Consider the following 20,503-nt stretch of genomic DNA (forward strand, 5'->3'; position numbering starts at 1 on the left):
ACTTGGAGCAGATTTCCTTCATACCCATTTCCCTACAAACAACATTCATACAATTAAGACCTTCCTTTAAACGTAAGGACAAACTGACAAGTTAATTGCTGATTCACTGGCTATTTGTTATCATGAAAAGCAAGGTTTTCAACCAAATAAAGGTTATTTAGTGCCACTGCTCGTCTCCCTGTCTCTTCTGACCTGATCACTAAGGATCTTGAATATTTTAGTGATCCAAATGTAACAAAATGGTAGGAAGCTGAAAGTTTTGTGAGATTTGGTGGCTTTCACAGTGGCACACAGAAGTAGCCTCAAAATGTTGTAGGTTCAGTTACATTTTGAGAAAAACCTGAGCACTACAGTTACATGTTGAAAGGAAGGGGTAGCAGGATTTAATTCTGCAGTAGTAGGTTTTGATACGTGCTCGAGGTGACAAAGTCCCCAGAAGAGCTGCAGGGGATTGAAAAGCTACAACACCAACCAGCTTGCGAAACAGGATGAGTTTCACAGTCCAGTGCTACAGCAGGTTGCTAGTGCAGGTAAAGGACACAAGACCAACTTTTTCACTTAAAGACATTCTTTATTCAATCTTTTTTTCGTTTTTTTTTTTTTTAAATATACAATATTATTTTTAATCTGTAAAAAGTACATATGCGGGATTCCAGGTCAGAGGCAGCCAGAAGGTTTCCACATCAAAAGAAAGACTTTTGTTATTTTGGAGGAAAAGTAATCTGTCAAACAAAGCAAGAATAAAGGCAGAATGCAAAACCAACTTCCACCAAGCAATTAGGATTAAAGGCAACAATTCACCGTGATGAGCCAGGCTTTCTTTTTCGATTTCGGTGATTCTCAACTTTTCCAGGCAATTACAAAGCAGTTTGTCAGAGTGGGCCGACAGCCTTAGCAGCTAGTGTTGTTCATCTCTGCTACAGCTGTATGCACAGAACTTGCAACAAAGCTTTGGCTTCCTCTTTGTATGGCAACCCAAGCTCTTGAGTCAGAAGACTGTTTCTCAGAATTCAAGGAGCAAAAGAGGGAAGGCTTAGGCTAAACAGATCTCTGAGCTACAATGTGGATCAAGAGCTTGCTTGCATTTTTCTCTGGTAACAAGAAGCCTCTTTGTAATTTGTCCCCTTAAAAACACGGACTACTTAGTAATGTATGTAACAGGCACAATTTGCCAAAAGCCTGTTACTACAGCCCTGAGATGCAAGCTGCCTCGTCATTTTCTGTGGGTGCTAGATTACATTGTTGATCCTTTCAATGTTAATGCTATTATCTATTTCTCCATTCAAACAAGAAAGAGTCACATTATGAAGGTTTATAATACCATACATTTCCTCAGGGACAGAAGAGAGTATCAATGAGGACAGTTAGATAGTTTAGTTATAAATCAATGAAACATATACTTTTAATCTTACAGGATGGTATTATAGGGAGCATGTAATTGCTTTCACTTTTCAAAACTCCAGATACTGGACATTCAAATATCATAGAGCTCCATATGAGAATATCTCAGTGACTGAATGGTAAAAAATGGTCATTTGCAAATTCGGAGTAGGGGGCTAAAGAAGCTTCAAAGGTGTGAATGCCACAGGGAATTACACTATCTGCTTTTCTCCTTACTCCAGGTTACTCAGAATATTGCACGTTCTTTTTAAGCATCCCACTTTAAGGACCACGTTGTGCAGCAAAATGAACACCCAGTATATCAAAGGTTTTATTCTTAGAAGACAAGGCTAAGACATTCACTTCTGGACTGCAGGACACACAGAGCTCCACAGTGGCCAGTGCATAAATTTGGCTTCTGTCAGGCTGTAAAGTGTTAGAAAAAAATGTACTGCTGGCAGATCCTGACCAATAGGCAAGTTTGTGTCTTGGATTCAGAAAAGAACTCAGCATCCTTGTTTTGACTGCATGCAAACAGGATATTGACAATTCTGGGGTTTCCAGGCTCTTGCCCAAATCCAGTGTGCCAAAAATGTACATGATTTTCTGTCCTTTACTTCATCCTGTAAGAGGAGAAGGCATTGCAGAAATTGCTAAAATGGGACATCTACCTAAAGAAAATGAGGACTGTTTTGTTAGAGAATACGGTGCAAGACTCAGAAACAACTAGGACCAGAAAGCCATTTTGTGCTTAAATTCACACTCTACCTTCATGTAAGTATGTAAGACAGAAGCAACAGAATGGAAGTGGTAATACTCTACCCATACCTTATACACCCAAAGGGAAAACTGAGGGAAAACCCAGAGTCTGAACTGTGGGCCACACGTAATTCCATTAAGCAGATCAAAACCTACTTCTTTGTGAAGGACTCTGACTAAGGGCATGTCACTTAGACAAAAGTTTCCATATCCGTGCTTAGTGTCTACACATGCCTCAGTGAAAATCCATTATCTCCAAACTTTCGGCTTGCTCTAATCTCAAGATGGAGAGATTTAAGAGTGACACAGCAGTAAGTCCATAAAACACATTATTCTGAATAGACGGAGATATCTATTTTGAATAGATGGAGATCTGTAGCTTCTGTAGGAAAAGGAAAGTTTGCCTTTTAAAGAACGCTGGAATAGAAACTGACAAACTTTGGGCTAACTGGAAAACGAGAAACAAATATCCTTTATTTGGTACCTGCTGCTTGTCTACACAAAGAAGAAATAGCAGTACTGTACTGAGAAAAATTCCATCCCATAACATGAAATGGCTTAGGTCCTCAATTCAAGCATTCTTGTGGCAGTGAATTAACACACTGGGATTCAAGGAGAAATTAATCTGAATAGTAACTCTTCACATGAGGGGTGTGTTCACATGAGTTCACATGGGGGATGTGGCAGAGCACCCAATAATGGTAAGAAATTTGCTGTTTCTGGGACTCCGACAGAATTTTGTCTCTGAACAGACTGGCAGCCATTCTACATCTGCATTTATCAGAAGGTGTATGACGACAGCCTAGGATGAAAAGTGCCTTTTCTCTCACTCTTAAAAAAAAAAAAAAAACAGAAAAAACAAGAGGAATCTATCTTCCTTATTTCTACTTGTTACTTAGAGATTTAAGAGAAATTAATTAATGTGCAACTAATAAGAAGAAACCATTTACTAAGATACTTCTCACTTAACAATTGCTTGAATCAGTATTATTTACTACATCAATTACTTTATCAGCTCTCAAATTATTTTTAAGATACTGCTGCAAATACAGTAACTAAGTAATTGGTATGAAGGCAAAAATGTTGATATCAGATTGTTTTCTAAGGTCTGTGTCTTCCTCTTCTTAAACCAAAGTGACAGTCTGGAGGACAGAGTCTGATAGAAATAATCACTTGACCTAGGAAAAAATGCTATGTATAAATTACTGTCAAAGAAAAGTGAGGAAAAATACTATAGGAAATCCTATTTCAATGTATAGTCAGAAAAATTATAATGTGGTATTGGGAAAAGGTTTTTATATACGAAATTTCATATATAAGCATTCTTAAGGGGGAGAGGGTATTCAGGGTATATAGAGGGTATTCCCTCTAGACATGGTGCTGCACTGCTGTAGTTCACTAAAGACAATTCATTCACTCACTTGAGTTTGAAGACAATCAGAATTTTTGAAAGATTCAACCCATGCACAAATTAGGAGGGAAAGAAGCACCTCACTGCTCTTTTCCAGCACAAATGCCAGTCACTGTGGCAAACGGATGTGAGAGCTATAAGGGGGAGTAAAAATAATTATGCAAGCTGTAAGGATTCTGGAACAACACTAAAAAAAAAATATTGATCGATGAAGAGATACTTGAAAAGGCTAAATTTCCTTTAGCAAAAATTGTGAAGACTGCGGCTCAACTGATACTGTCCAGCCCAATTTCAAAGTATTTGAACTACTCCAGCCTTTGAGTACTCAAGGGAAAAAAAAAAAAAGGAAACAGCATCTCATTTCTTATCAACTAATTGAAGAGAATCTGCAGTTTCTTCTTCCACTCATGTGTAAGAGAGGTTGTTTTCAAAGACAATCACGTTGGCTTTGCACTGTTGCAGGTCACCCAAACGGAAAGGAGTTTTCTAGACTAAATCAAAGGCAGTTCTTGGCTTCTGTCATACACAGAAATATGATAAGATAGGATTTCAAACCTTCAAATAAGGTTCTGTGAATATTACCCAAAGAGTGAAATTGATTTTCAGGAAAAATCCAAATTGCGTGGAAAAACATAAAACAACAAACTCCTGCTGCTTAGCTGAAGGGGAGCACTTTTAAATGTCATATCCTGTACCTTGCTATATAAGTTATGAGACTGTTCTCAAGTTTTTATCTTTGCAAACTTGGCTAGAAGAAACAAGAAAAACAAGAAAATGTGGACTTCCCACGTGATGGGATTTACGAAGAAAGAACGCTTAGTCTCTTATCCCACCCCAGTGTTATGCTCCACACTCTAACCACAACTTGCAAAATGAGCTAAGCCTTTGTTGTTGACAGCAAACTACAAACCAAATGCTTATTCATTGCTTTTTTGAGTGTGAGCACACAACACAGAACCTTCAACACTGCTTTGAAAAGGAAAATGAGAAAGTAATAGTTCTTATAGTTTAGTTTTTATAGTTTGAAGGCCCCAAGAATGGCTGCCAGTCTGGGCAAACTGATGTTCCTTAGAAAATTCAGACAGGTACAGAAAAAAATTCAAATCCTGATGCTGCTGGTGCAGTGATGTTGCTTTTTGTTGTTGTTTTGTTCATGCCATCATCAAACAAAAAGAAAAAGAAAAAGAATCAAAGTATTTGGAACCCACCCGAACTGAAGAGATGACTGGTATGCTGTGCCTTAAAACAGCCAACAGCAGCAGCTGCAAGTTCCTGTCCCTAAACAGGAAAGGCTCTTCTTCCTCACGCTGCTGCATTGTTTTAGACAGTAGATTCCATTTCTTGCTAGGGTTCAAAGCACTTGAAGTCTCTGTCCTGCAAATACCACACCTGTGTTTTGGTCATATATAAAACAGAACTTTGTTTCAGTTTTACTCATCTATATGTCGAAGAGCTTTGTTTCTCACGCCTGTACTTGACTCAGAGGTCAAGATTTATCAAGTGTCCATCTCCTCTCCTGCTTAAAGTCTCAGTTGATCCATGTAAACAAAACAGCTGAAAAGTCTCTCTTCCTCTTCTTAGAGCTGATTTTATCGATAAGCAGGATTTCCTGAAAGTGTGGTGTTTGCTAAATGTAAAACAGGCAGGGGATGAGCTTCTGTGTTAAAAACCCAGTTGTCTAACGGGAGAAGGTCATCGTTGGAGAAAAGCAGATACAAATACCTAGATATCAAAACAGAGAAGAAAAATGGTGGGTATTAAAGTTGAGCAACAGACACTGGGGCACCATAGCAGCTGCATGCCCCACCAGTCAACAGCTAAAGCCATGAACAAGTTATTTGCTTTCAGTCTTTTTATAGCACTCACACAACTTTCCCCATTATAATGATCCGAAGAGTCATTTTTATCACAGGCAAGCCCTACAATGAAAAATTTGTTACAAAGACAGCATTTTAATTTTTCCAAGTAACTTCTGTTTTTCAAGACTCCTTTCCAAGGTGTATAATATAATACAGACATCAAGACATCAAGCACAAGGATTTTGGAGGCTGGGGAGCAGAGCAGAAGTAGGCAAAAAACTGGTTTCAATTGAGCAAACCCACTTGGAAAAGACTATTTCATTCAAATCAAATCAAATATTCAGAGGAAGCAGAGAAGAAGCCACTAAGCCATGCCAGATATTTGATTTGTCATCACCATGCGGGGCAGTCATCAGCAGCTTCTGGTAGGAGGAAATGTGCCAATATGCTTGCAGAGAAGATCCATAAATGTTGTATATTAAAAAGCAACACAGTGCAAATAAAGCATGTAATGATGTTACATTTCTGGACATATGTGTAAAGATTCTCTCTTGTTTCCTTTTCTCTTAATACACAATTTTGAATGTGGTTATGCTACCATTGTAAGAGGACACTGGCAGCAGAGATCTTTGTAAAGTCTTCCAAACTCAAACGCTATAATTCCAAAGGCAGTTCCCTTCTTCCAGAAAACCTGATTGTGTTCATGCAAGCTAAGCTTAACATCACTGTGATATAGGACCTCTCAACTTCTGTTTCAGCCTGATTTCCTACTATTCCACCAACGTGAGGTCTTGCAGCACGGGACAAGGAAGAGTTGTCACTCCCATCAGTGGGTTTTGTCACACCCAGAATGTGAGTTCTGTATATTCCCACTGTCTACAGTCAAATGTCACTGCTTATCCTTCAGAATATCCAGTTACTGAGTGAAACACCAGTGAACTTTCAGATCTCCTTTTGATGAAAGATCTAGACAGGATTCTGATAATACTTCAAAGGTCAGTCCTGTCACCACAGAAGCCCCACAGGAGCAGACTTCATCCTCTCTCTGATTTGGCTTTTATAGGTAGATGGATGACACAGAATCAGCTCCTCAAGAAGCTCTGTGTAACCAGCAGGACATGTTTGAAATGTTGCCTCTCTTTGGGAGTATAGCTTTTAGGCTGTAGAAAATTAACTCAAAGGAGTAAATAAATAAATATAATTAACAAAGATGACAGAAGAAAGAGGCTCGCTTTCTTTTTGTAATGATAATAAAGGGAAACAAAGTACTGTGACCATTGAGAGGAGTCTGGTAGGGATTATTCAACTGCAGGACACAATGGCCATATCCTTCTCTCAGATGTGATGAACTTGGAGTCCTTTCACACAAGTGAGACACGTCATGGTGCCTGAAGTGTGCATCAGATCTGTCAGGATCTATTTTTTCCCTGGGAGCATTTTGAGCTCCCAGTAACTCAAACAAATCTTCTCAGTCAGAAACTGTCGCTAAAACCCAGTAAATACTGTAAAATAACAAAAATTATTACCATTTTTAATAACAGAAAATAACCACTTCACTCTGAAAAACCTACAAGCCATACTAGGCTGACACATTATTACAATTTTTGTTTTTGTTGTTGTTCTTCATATCACTGAGTTGTAAAGACTGAAAGTCCTCACTGCTGACAGGTTTTTGCAATAACGTATGTACTTTCCCTTTGTATGGCAACCTCTGACTGATCACCAGAGGCAATGAGTCAGCCTTGGGAGCACAGGTGAAGGCAATTCAGCTGTACTGCCAAGAGTGGACCCTGGCTCCACCTCTCCTAGACCTATTTAAGAGCTGGTTACCAGTGGGGAAGGATCTCTTCTGGAGATCCACTCTGCTGGAGTTTTGTATGTGAGCCCAGGATACAGGTATGCTTTCTATCTATTCTCTTTTTAACAAAATCTGCTTTGCCTAACTCTCTTGTTTATTTTGTAATTATAACATCTTAATATTCATTGATTATACACTCCTTCTATCACATGTTGGCATGGATACTTAAGCAGAGACAACAGACTTCTAATAGCATCTCTAGCCATGTTCATACTGCCAAGTGGCTTCTGTCCATGGAAATAACCAATGTTCTGCAAACTGTTATGCAGAAGTGAAAAAGGAGTAGGGAATAATAGCTCAGGCACTTTTCTTCCAAAAGTAGACAATTCACAAGATTTCAGGAAGATACCCTACATTAAACAATGGTAGATCTCAATGCTAGAAGGGCATTACCAAGTTCACTGATATAACTGTCAAGAAATAATCACACCCTGGAGATACTGTTTTATGGGCGAAACCCCAGTGTGATCACAACTGTGAGACAAAAGACTGCTCTCGACAGCAAGTTTGCATAATGGAAGAGATGAGTAGCAATGATAAGCTAGCTCAGGCCTAAAAAGCGATCTCTTAATAATAGACTTCTTTACATATTCTTAACTTTATATGTATTTCTTACTGTAAGCAACAACTCCATAAGTTAAAGGTGGTTAAATGTTCTAGCATAGTACAGAATAACTTTTTTTTTGTTATTAAAAAGAAACTTCAGACACTTTACCTTGAACTAACTATACAATAGAGTGCATGAGTCTCTGCATAACTGACTGAAGATGTTCTGCTGACTTGACTGAATTAAAAAAACATCTTAAATATTCTAAAATTGGAAGTACATAAAAGACTACAAAATATGCCTGATATTTTTGCTTCCAACAAAAAACATTCTAGAAAGGCATGCTGTAGGAGAAATACAGAAAAATAATTCAAGGGCACAGAGGATGTTTTTTCAAATTTACTCCATTGCAGTGGCACATACAGGAGAAATAGGTTCTGCAGTAGCAGAGTATATATAGCACACACTTGTATAAAATAGGTCACTGCATCTAAAAAATGTCTTTCACAAAGAGTGTTTTCTAAAAAGGAGATACTTTCCCTATTGTGATGCCAGAAATCAAATTAAAGTCTTAAAAATGAACACTCCCTCAGCATAAGCTTGTTGTATTAGAAAATCTATTTGTATTTTCTTCTGGGAAAATAGGCTAACCTTGGACCTGAAAGCTGGGGGAAAAAAAAAAAGACCAAACCACCCTGGAAATGACAAGAGATTATTTGTTTAGTCAACACATTCTTGTAAAAACACATGCTAGCTTTTACAGGAACATACAAGAGTGAAAACAGCTTACTTCAATGTTTCAGCAAGGAAAAAGCTCTGCTGTACGTCGTCATATGTAGGAGATGATGAGTAGACATCCTTGACACCAGAGAAGCCACCACTAACTCGGCAATACTTGTCAATTGCCTGCAAAAAGGGAGGTTAAAAAAAGGCAATTCAATTGTAAAATAAAATTTGAAAACGTCAAAATAACAGGATTGATCAATAGAGGAGGAAATTATTTCTACTCTTTAGTTATGTCAGATGATGATGTGGATTGGAAAATAAGTTAATAAATGAGGACTGAACACATAGAAAAGTAAAATTCTTCCAAGGCTACTAATGACATCTGGCAAACAACTAGAAGCTAGAAAAAGGTATTCCGGGGAAGAATTTCCTAGTTACTCACTGTTCGCTGATATTGATGGGAGCACACAGCCTCAGCAGACTTCAACTTTAAGCTTGCATAGCTGCTTGTATGTAACATTGTGCAGAACATTCATCGCTCAATTAAGATAACATGGACTATGGGGAGTGTAGGAAGATGACAAACACTCCTGGATTTTGCAGCTGGGAGAGTTTGAAGAGTTACAGGACTGTGATTTGTAACTAGTCACAGAGACTTTCTGAAGTTAGGGATTAAATACAGTACTAATATTTAGGGAAGCACTGATTTCATCTTACATACTCTTCCAGCTACCTCTTCCTCCATACAATTCCATTTCCTATAAATGCTTCTCTCTTTCCCCCTTATACAGTTGAAACACAAGTCAGCTCGTGTGCCAGACTTCAAAACAGTTCTTTATGTTTAAAGCATCAACTTTAAACCAATCAGCATTTCAGGCAGAGAGGGGCCAATGGATTCTGGATTCACAAACCAGCTTGCTACTCAGCTCCAACACAGTGCAGGAAAAATCATGCTGGAAGAGGAGGAGACAGGGAAGAATGTATCAGTAGTGCAGAGCAGCTCCTTACACTCATCATTTGGCTGACAAACATAATCTTACAGCATGCCAGAATATTAGCTGCTAAAACCAGCCCCAAAGCTATGACAGTGAAATGATTTGCAGATTGTTTCTGCCTCCCTGCTGTTTTGGTGGTATGTCCTCAGCAGGTAACTGCTCTTTTAATAGTTTCATGTGGGGACAGAAAAGGTAGAGTGATGAAGGAAACTGCTCGGCTTAGGCTATCTGTCATTACCAACTACTGAACACAGCTCCCTGTACTTCAGTAATCTATGATTTGGCCCATTAGTTTGCATGAAGCTTCTCTCCACACAGCTCTAGGCCCGGATTTCCTTTGTTTCTGAGCAAGTGTAGTTCACAATGTATTTCCTTATTTTAAGTGAAGCTTCCTGTAGTTTTGGATGGAAACATTTCCTTTTTTGTTGGGGTTTGAGCACGTAAGAAAGTGTCTGTATGAATTCTGTTCTAATCTAGTTACTGTTGCAATCTAGGACTATACTGAGAATATTCACATTTTAAGATACAGGTTGACCAAGTTCTTCCTACAGTCTGGAGATAAAATTGTATGTCTAACCCAAGAGTATCAAACTCATGACAGTCTCTTTGCATGTTCTTACACATCGTAAGTGATGCTGGCTACTGCATGGTAGCCAAAGGGAGGAAAAACAAAAAAGGAAAAAATGAATTTCTTGACTTCTGAAGAAATAATGCGCATGTGATTTACAGAACTACTTTCTCATTCCTCCTTGCAAGACCTACAAGCCACTAGGCAAGTGTCATACAAATAAACATGAGCTAAAGAACTTTGGGTTTCTACATAGGAAATAACCTGCATCCTCTTGCAATTATTTTATTTTTTTAAATAATAGTGCAGAATGCACGCTTGTCTCTGCTCTGGAGTGTGACAAGGTATGGAGAATGTTTGGACGGTTACAATTCTGCCATCATCAAACTGTGCTCAGATAGGAGAATCTTGCCCAGGAGAACCTCACAATGTTCAGTAAATCCAAAGTCAAGGTCTTGTACCTGGGTGAGGGCAACATGCAATATGAATTCAAGCTGGAGGACGAAAGGATTGAGTACAGCCCTGCTGAAAAGGAACTGGGAGCATGGGAGGATGGGGAGCTGCACATGAGCCAGTCACGTGCCCTCACAGCCCAGAAAGCCGACTGCATTTTGGGCTGCATCAAAGGAAGTGTGGCCAGCAGGGTGATGGAGGTGATCCTGCTCCTCTATTCTGTGCTGGCAAGACCTCACCTGGAGTACTGTGTCCAGATGTGGAGTCTTCAGTACAGGACAGATGTGGACCTGTTGGAGCATGTCCAGAGAAGGGCCACAAAAATGATTCACAGAATAGAACACCTCTCCTACAACAACAGGCTGAGAGAGAGCTGGGGCTGTTCAGCCTGGAGAAGAGAAGGCTCTGAGAAGACCTTATAGTGGACTTTTAATATCTTAAGGGACAGCTACAGGTAAGAAATGGGACAGACTCTTCAGCAGGGTCTGCATGGTGACAGAACAAAGGAAAATGGTTTCAAGCTTAAAGAGGGGAGATTTAGGTTGTGTATGAGGAAAAAGACTTTTACAATGAGAGTGGTAAGGTGCTGGAACAGGTTGCCCAGAAATGTGATCGATGTCCATCCCTAGAGACTTCCAAGGTGATGCTGGAACAGGCCCTGGGCAACCTGATCTAACTGTGCATGTCTCTGTTCATTGCAGGACAGTTGGGCTAGATGGCCCTCAGAGAGCCCTTCCAACTCTAAGGATTCTATGATTCTATGTTCAGGCCTTTTATACCACACTCTTTAACCTGATATTGACAGCTGAATAATTATATCAGGTAGCGAAGCAGGGGGTTCTGATCTATCAGAGGGATAGAATCAGGGTCCCATTCACCATGAAAATTGAGGTGTTTTATAATTTCTGATGGCTGTGTCCCAATTACTTGCCGTGTTACCATTCCTTCCCCTTCTAATAATCTTCCCCATGGTGTGAGCAGTCTGCACAGTTTTGGCCCAACTTGCACTTCCCAAGGCCATCTTACTATGTGGGTTCCAGGTTCTAAATTCTCATAGGCAACAAGCAGAACACTGCATATTGTTCCAACTTGGGATTTCAATCGTATATCATTTCCCTTAATTTGGATCCTCTATGGTGAGCCCCAAGTTGTTTGTAACATGCAGGGTGCTGGGTCTGCCATCTCTGAGTCTTTCATTCATGTCTCTCAGCATTTTGAGCAGTCTCTTAGCCCACCCCTGCAAGGACTGAGAATCGGGCTTCTGAGTGGCCCTTAGAATGCTATTATACTGCTATACCAGGCCTGCTCCCATCAGATTGCAAGGCAGATGGAACCACCATTTGATGTTGTTTTCCTCAGCCCACTTTCATACTGTTGTTCACTGGTCACTTTGGATGACTTGAGGAGTCCTTATGCTACCATTCATTTAGTTATTACCTTAATTTGCTCAGGCTTGATTTGCTTTTAGCACTGGATAGTCCTGCACTAATTCACTTACTGTGTCAACGTAGTTCAAGACACATCTGGCCCCTTCAGATTGAGGGAGGGGGCCTACGTAGAAGACCTGCAATCTGTACAAGGGATGATGCCCTTCAGTGTGATGCACTGTTGTTTCTGGCAAAGGACTCAGTTGTACCCTGGAGTATGCTTCTCATTCTTGACATGCCTGGACAATATCTGACGTTCGAATGGGCAGCCCCCATGCTTTTACTGCTTCCCATGTTGTCTCCTGTCCAGTAGATCACAACTTCTTATGTAGTGATGGGGCAATGTTATCTGCTGGCAGACCTGGCCACCTTATCTGAGCCGATGTATTGGTCCAACATTCCCTGGCAATTGCATGGGCATATACTGCTTGTTGCCACATTCCAGGTATCAGACCACATGTCTCTGCCTCAGGTTGGTCGAACATGGATAGTCTGATCCTGAGCAGCTCACTGAGCAATCCAAACTGCAAGTCCTCAGAAGACTGCCTATCTATCTGTGCAGATGTACAATGCACACTCAGTTCCTGGGTTATAATCAAGCTATACCTTTCTTCTGCTCCATGCCAAAACTGAGATCAGTAACCAATTGGTGCGCAGGATAGAACCCTGATGCTGCCACAAACCCCAACCAAACCCTTCCCAGTTTATGTGTACATCTAATTCAGCAGACAGGGTGAGATCAAATACACAAAATGACTCTCAAAGCGTCCTCACAGATGGCTTCCCTCATACCTTGCTCCCAGATGCAGTTCTGGAGCTCTACCATAGAATTCCATAAGCCACTATGGGTGGGTGTATCTGTTTCATTAGGTCACATCAGTTCACAGGCTACCATAATCCACTAAATTAAGGAATGATTTTCCTCTTTGCGTATGACAGTGGTATATAGTCTTTGCCTAAGTGCTGGCTGTGTCATGATAGAGGTTAGTTTGAAATTTCTCATTTATCACAACACTTTTGGCTCCCATATCTCACAGTCCCAACAGCTAGGCCAGGATACTTTCCCTTGACCTTTGCTGGAATCACTGGACCAAGTCCACCAATTCAGTAGCCGTATACAGGCATGCAGTAAATGCATCATAGATTGGGGAAGAAGCCACTCTTTGGGTGGTACCTCCTTAGGTCTTTCTTGGATTTTCTTGTTGTTTTTTTGTTTTGTTTTGTTTTTTTAATGACTACTGGCTGAATTTCTAGAGGGTTCAGTTCTACCAGAGCCTCTAGAATTTTAGAATTCTCTTTTCCAACATTGTCAGGGCCATAGGGGTCTGATTGCTCAGGGTCCTCTTCATTCGTGAGAAGCAAGGCCCTAATAAGGCCCAATCACTGGTTCAGGCCAAGACATAATGGTTCCCATACACTCAACAAAACAATGCTGGTTTTTAATTTTTACTGCACCTTAGATCACATGGAAGTCCTAGAGGACTGGAAGAGTATCAAAGGAATGCTATTATCCAGAAGCAAGCTGACTGGATAAATATAAGATAGCAGATCTAAAGTTCCAAACAATTTTGGAAACACAAATAAATGCATACAAAAGAACAAGAGGACAATTGACACTGGTAAGTATGGTTTTTACAGAAACCATCATTCTTAGCAAACTTGTAGACTTCAAAGAATGAAATCAAAGTAGTAAAGTAGTAAAAAGTAGTAAAGGAAACCGCAAAGGTATGAGAAATGTTTTTAAAGCAATTGAGATTGTATCATAACACATAATGATAAGAAGAAAATATCACTATACCTTACCAATATCATTTTCTTAATAAAAAGTGACCAACAGTGATTTAACAGTGAACTGGAAATGCAGACCCATCACTGGATAGGTTGCTTTTTATAGAGATTCAATAAGGGGTCACACCTTAATTTTCAGCAAATCACTGTATAACTGCTGATGGCAAATATGATATATAGGTGAATAACAGCAGTCAGTGTAATCTGGGGCTAACTGGAGCCCTAACAAAATGAGTTTTGTGTGGCCAGGTACAAAATCCTAGACCAAAAATAAAGATCGGGAGTACAGAACCAGATTAGTCTGGAAAGTAGACACTTAAAAGAATCCAGTGGCCACCAGAGACAAGTTAGTATGAGTTCCTCCTAGGATGCTGAGACAAGTTCACACACAGGGGTAGCAAACAGAAGCAGGCATGTAGTTTTAATTTTGCATAGGGCTGTTGATAAAGACAAAAACTGGAATACACCATTTCAGATTTCGTTTTTAAAAAAGCAGGATGAACATCTGAGGAGCATGCAGACATTTGGAGAAAATGCTTTACAGCTGGAGAAAGTACAATTTCTTAAGACAATCCAGTAGTAGGCTTATTATAATCCGTGAAAACTGGAAAGAAACCATAGGCAATAAAACCCATTTTGATATGGTACACGGAGTCATAGGAAAGTGCAATGATTGCCTTAGAGAACTAGAAAAATTCAAAAGGGAAATAGGGTGTATCTTTTTAACAGCATAAATAATTAAATAATGCAACAAACTACCAGAGGAATTAGGTTTTCCACTTATTCAAATCAATAGTAGAAAAGAAAAATTTGCAATATGGTACTCGTGCCAAATACATATTTCTGGGCTCAAAAACAACACCATGTGAAATTTCAGGGCCTGTGACAAGATCAAGGTTTTTTTGGAACTAAAATTGCACTTGCCTCTAGACTAGATCCCAGTTCTCTTAGTCCTTCTGAGGACAGGCAGGTATTCATCAATTCAAAGAAGCAAGTAAAGGTGATCACCAAGAACTCAGTCAACAAACTTTAGGTTCAATGGAACAAAAAAAGGAAAAAAAAAAGACAGTTTCACATTCTGAAAAAAAATTCATTTTGAGCTCTGCAGAGAAGGACCTGGGTGTCCCGGTGGACAACAGGTTGGCCATGAGACAGTGGTGTACCCTCGTGGCCAAGAAGGCAAATGGTGTCCTGGGGTTCATTAAGAAGAGCATGGCCAGCAGTTGATGGACGTGATCCATTTCCACCACTCTGCCCTGGTGAGGCCACATTTGGAGCACTGTGCCCAGTTCTGGGCTCCACAGTTCAAAAAAGACAGGAAACTACTGGAAATCATGCAGTACAGGGCCACAAAGACAATTAAGGGCCTGGAGTGTCTTTTTTTTTTTTTTTTTTTTTTAAGGAAAGGTTGAGAGACCTGCGACTGTTCAGCCTGGAGGATACTGGGAAGGGATTTCATCATTGTTTATAAATATCTAATGGATGGGAATCAAGTGAATACGACCAGATTCATTCCAACAGCACCCAGCAACAGGACAAGGAGCACAAATTGGCACATAGAAAGTTCCATCTGAAAATGAAGAAAAACTTCTTTACTTTGAGCACTGGTACAGGCTGTCCAGAGAAGTCGTGGAGACTCCTTTTTTGGAGATATTCAAAACCCATCTCAATGCGTTCCTGTGTTATTTACTCTAGGGAAACTGCTTTAGCAGGTAGGCTGGAAATAGGAGATCTCTAGAGGTCCCTTCTGACCCCTACAGTTCTGTTGTTTTCCCCTGAAGTGCAAAGCACCTATTAAAATTCTTATGAGAAAAAAAAATTGCCATGAGAACTATATAATACAGATTTCAAAGTATATTCAATGGTCAAAAAGCAACAGAAAAGTGAATAAAGACTGTGTTACACAAAAGCAGCAAGCTAACCACTCTGTGTATTATACCAGATTATTTACAAATGGAGGAACAAGCACAGCCAGAACTGTGTGGGGCATGGAAGCAGAGAAAGCAGTGGGTAGGCGTGAGGAGGAAAACAAGAACTTATTATCTCTATGCAGGGAACAGAAAGGAGCAGAAAACTTCCCAAGCTCCTCTGTTAGTATTATGGTGAGGGAAAGAAAAACTAAGTGTGGGAGGGAGAGGTAGACAAAAACATTTATGAAGAGTTCAGAAACATTCTACAGTTATATCAGATAAAAAAACTACTGAGGAAGTAAGCAGAAAAAGGCATTCTATAGGGACAGAGGAAGATACACCATGAGTGCTTGATTTACACAACTTCAATGCAGATGCCTTAAGATAAATTCCTACCCTACACATACAGAAATCTGGAGACAGAGGAGGAAGAAGGGGTTTTGTTTGAAAGCATTAGTAGGAACGAAAATATGAGAACAAGATGGAGAAAGTGTAATAAAAGCTCTGCACTGTACTATAAAGACAGATCCTGTCTTGAAAAATTTTGTATTTGTATATTCTTTAACTTACTACACAAGTCTCATCTTGGATCTCATCTTGGATCACAGAGCCACAGCTTCTGACAAGAGCTGGTGTTAGATCAGCAGGCATTTGTTGCATACACACTAGCAAGGGGTAGGTTACTAAATCCATTTCTTTGTCATATTAGACACATTTATAGCTCAGGCAGCAGAGAAGATATCGCTTAGTGTTGATGCTGATATGACATATTTTAGAGATAGTGACAATGAATTTCAGAATAAAAATGTGATGTACATGGGACCTCTGTGCAGAATAATATGATGCTGGTTATAACCAAACAGTCTACAAGGCAAAACCTAACCAAGACTAAGGCATTGTCTTAAAATACTAAGATTCTTCTAAGTTATTAGAACTGAATTGAGGAAAGCATATATATGAGCCAAGCTAAATACCCTGAACCTGCCTTCTCAACAGATCAGCATTAGCTTCAAGTACTTTTTTCTGGATCTCTTCCTTCTCTTGCTAAACTGGTTCTGATATGCAGATTAAAGTTTTTGCAGGCTCTTGAATCCTCTCTTCCCTGGCTCTTTCCTCATCTTATCTGCCCAGCTACAGTAAATTAGCATCTTGTTACCTTGAATGTTTATTCTAATGTTAGAAAATGGCTTTGAGATATGTTTCCAAAGACTTCTGGAGCTATAGCAACGAAGTGGAGGAGCTGTAGTGGCCCACTGGCTGCTCAGATCTTGAAGAGAACCAGAAAACTGCTGGGAAAGCAATATAATTTTGCATGACCCTGGGATAGACCAGCAGGTGGAAGCAGTGAGAAATAAGAGATCAGAAAAGGATCACTGTTCAGTTCCAGGAAGCATACAAAGTGAGAAATCTTTCCAAGATTATAAATGATTTTTACAATTAGAATAGTATATTGTCATATGAAAATGATGTCTTGTTACTCATATGACCAGCCTATAATCAATAACTATCAGACATCTACATATGATGGATGAATGAGAGAAGGCCACAAACAAAGGCCACAAACATAAACAAAGATTCAAGTTTTTAGTATAAAGCTCTGTGCTTTCATAGACCAGTGCAAGCATTTCCAATGAGAAAGACTCAAGAACATTTTCACACTCAGGAATTTGGTTCAGATATATAATGATCAGATTCAAATCCAGCAAAGCATCCATAAAGGAAGTAACAATCTCTAAAACACCTTTGCAAAAATGTTTAAGTTCTGCCTTAGGTATTACTGCTTATTCACTTTCCTTCATGGTCTGCTTCTTGTAATGCTGGATTTTTTCACTATAATTGAGTAATAAAACATGATTGGCAATCTGATTTCCTTCCATTTAGACAAGTGTGAAAAGAAAAACCCATGATACCAACCCACATGTTTACATGCTATCCAGTCTACAGTTCATCTGAGTTTTAACAGTAGATCAAGAAGAAACATTAAGAACAGCAGTGTCTTTTAAAGTAAACGAGCGCTAATACATATTTAACAGTTATTTATAATACATTTTTGTTTCCCAGTATAAATTACTTCTCTTGAGGGCTGAGGATCACTGACTACAGTAGGAGTCATGACCAGTAACTTGTATTCCAAGCCTGAAGCTCACCAGCTGTACAATGCTGAACGTGCCTTTCTACTGTTTGTTTCAGTAGTCGGAAAAAGCAAAAAACAAGAAACAAAAAAACCCAACCAGGAATAACAACACACACTTCCATATATTTGCCAGTTTACTGAGACTTGTGAAAATAAATTATTTGAAGTGTTTCAGCTACAAAAGGAAAATAAGTGGAATTAATTTGCTGACAGATAATAAATAGTTACCTGTGTTGCCTCCCAGCCCCACTGCCTGTACTTGGGATCGTGTGTGAATCTCCACATATACCAGTAGGTCTCAATCACCTCTGGTCTTAGGATATAATACTTCTCATTCTGACGCACTGCCACTGCCTCTACACCACCATCAAATTTGAATGCTTCTGGACCCAGCTTTAATGCTGCAGAGCAAAGAGAGAAAAAAAATTAAAAAAAAGGAACATTTTTACTCCTGACAAACTATAGGAGGAAGGGTGGTTATCAGGCTACTACATCCCAAGCATGTGAGAGAAGCAGGAATTAGCTCATCTTCAAGCAGTCTCATAAGTATTTCCTGTTGTTGAGGACTTTTCTTATGAACTTATCCAAGTCCTGGAGAAAACTACCTATCTTTACAGGCATACAGTAATCCTCTTGAAAACTAATGAAACACAAAGAATACGAACACATTAATATATTCAATTATGGGATAAAATTGAAGTGACTGATATCAATTCTTGAACAGCAAAAGAAACAAAAGTGTCAACAGCTATTTTACTGCCTTTTCATCCTACCCAGCACAGCTGGAAAAGATCTTACAACAAAAACAGATGTCACCACCCCAAATAAGCTATCTCATTCAAACTCTTGGTTTAGAGTAGTGCTGTCAGGCCACCAAAGCTCATGTGCTTCCTAAGGGAATCCTTTAGTAAAACGTTTACAACTAGTCAATGGAAACTTAGCCACATCTGAAAATAAATCTCTAAACAAAGGGATTTGCTGCTTCTGCCCTTAAAGGAAGACGTAACGGCACAGTGCCAGCAGCTTGAGGTCTATTTTCAGCTTGGTTGACACTAGATCTATTCAATAGTCCCTAGCTCTCCTGCTGGAGAAGAGAGTGAACAACTGATTCTCACCCAACGTTTCCAATCCCCTGGTGATTTTGCAAATCTGTCATTTCATAAAACATTTATTTTCCATATGAAAGAATCCTATCTGATTCAGTTGTTCCTTTAATGGAAATTATTCTGTACCTTTAATTTTCCTCCCAGGGCTATCTGCAACTCTTCCAACCCAACTACAGTGTTATTGAAATGTGTAGACTAGTTTGAACTAAATGTACCGGCAAGATTAATATAGCTACATAATAATGCTCTCTCTTTTGTTTCTTCTCAGTTTGTTCTTCCTGATCGATGCACAGAGTTGGCATTTTCATAATGTTGTCAGTTAAGAGCTCACCATCTTATATGTGAGATCTGAAATTATTTTTTCATAGGTGCCTTACTTTACATTTAACTATGCTGGACTTAATCAACTCAGTTGTTACTCAATAAGTCAACCTCATAAGATGCTGGTGCAATTTTTCATCTTTCTGTCATTACAGCTACCCCTGATAGCCTTTTCTCAGTTGCCATCAGTGTGCATACTGTTCATGCTCTTTTCCTGAACATTTATATACGTGTATATTCTATATATAAATATACATACACACTAAAATATAAAATAAAATTTTATACATGTATTATATATAGAATTACATATTAAACATACTGTCACTGGTCACCATCTCTCAAAGAGAATTAATAATTATATCTGCCCATTTGTCCTATTTATCTGACTTATTTTGCACTGGAGTTACCATACTTAAAATAACAGCTAATACCATACCCAGATTCTGCAGATAGTTTCCATCGTTAACTTCAAAGATGCACAAAAAACTTCATAAAAATATAATCTCTCTGTAGACAAAACTTTAATTCAGCTAATGAATGGGAAAAATCTTACACATAAAGAGTAGTGTATTTTACTTAGAATACCACGTGCTATAAAACACCACATACAATGAGCTATATAGATAATCTTGCTTACTAATTCAATCTCCACAACACCTGCAAAAGCAAATTATTCATTTTAACTTGTTAGTGGTATTTTTATTCTTTCAGTTTTGTTCGGCATCTTTTTTCATTATCATTTATGGATTTCACATTACTAGCTGTTTTATGCCACTGCCATGTCATTTGATGGTGTATATGTTAAGCATTTAAAAAAGAGTTCCCCAGTAACCATAATACTTCCAGGCGTGCAGTCCACACACAAACATAAACCCTGGCAAACCTTGCACCACAAGAACACAAAACTTTTAGCCTTGTCAAAGCCCACTGACAGCATTATGACCTCTTCTGCTCAGCCAATACACTGGCATACAGATCAAAGCACAACTTGCATCTTTAGTTCTCTCAGCCTTCTTGACAGCACACCCAACTACAGAAAAATCTTGAAATCTTCTGCCAAAGGATGGGAGATTTAGGATGACTGCAGCAATAATCTATCAACAGCTTATGGTAAAGAAAAAAAGCAGATCAGGTATGAAGCCAAAGTATGTGTGGAATATATATGCCCAGAGAATGTGGACTCAGGTAGCACTACTCCATGGCTCAGAGACAGATCAGAATCATGCATGTATACTCCACCTTCATCTTCCAAAGGCCATCAGCTTCTTCCAGTGAATCAGAAAGACAACTCACAGGGATTGCTAGGTTGAGCATCACC

General features: G+C 39.2%; 1 protein-coding gene across 2 annotated transcripts in view; it reads right to left on the bottom strand.

The window, feature by feature from the left end:
- Window positions 1-597: 597 nt before the first annotated feature.
- The window catches only part of MAN1A2 (mannosidase alpha class 1A member 2), a 138,408-nt gene continuing 118,502 nt past the window's right edge, over window positions 598-20,503 (bottom strand). The window contains exons 11-14 of one of the 2 annotated variants that reach the window (XR_007375139.1): window positions 17,984-18,156; window positions 8,545-8,660; window positions 4,759-5,272; window positions 598-2,003 (exon numbers count right to left, since the gene is read on the bottom strand). Coding sequence is in view for 1 of the 2 variants with exons in the window: in XM_048936200.1 (XP_048792157.1) it covers window positions 5,140-5,272; window positions 8,545-8,660; window positions 17,984-18,156 (422 nt within the window). In the remaining variant the exon portion in view is untranslated. Of the gene's footprint in view, window positions 2,004-2,973; window positions 5,273-8,544; window positions 8,661-17,983; window positions 18,157-20,503 lie in introns of those variants that run through there. The other variant, XM_048936200.1, reaches the window with a different exon arrangement.

This window comes from Lagopus muta, chromosome 1 (assembly GCF_023343835.1).
Source record: "Lagopus muta isolate bLagMut1 chromosome 1, bLagMut1 primary, whole genome shotgun sequence".
Taxonomy (NCBI): Eukaryota; Metazoa; Chordata; class Aves; order Galliformes; family Phasianidae; genus Lagopus; species Lagopus muta.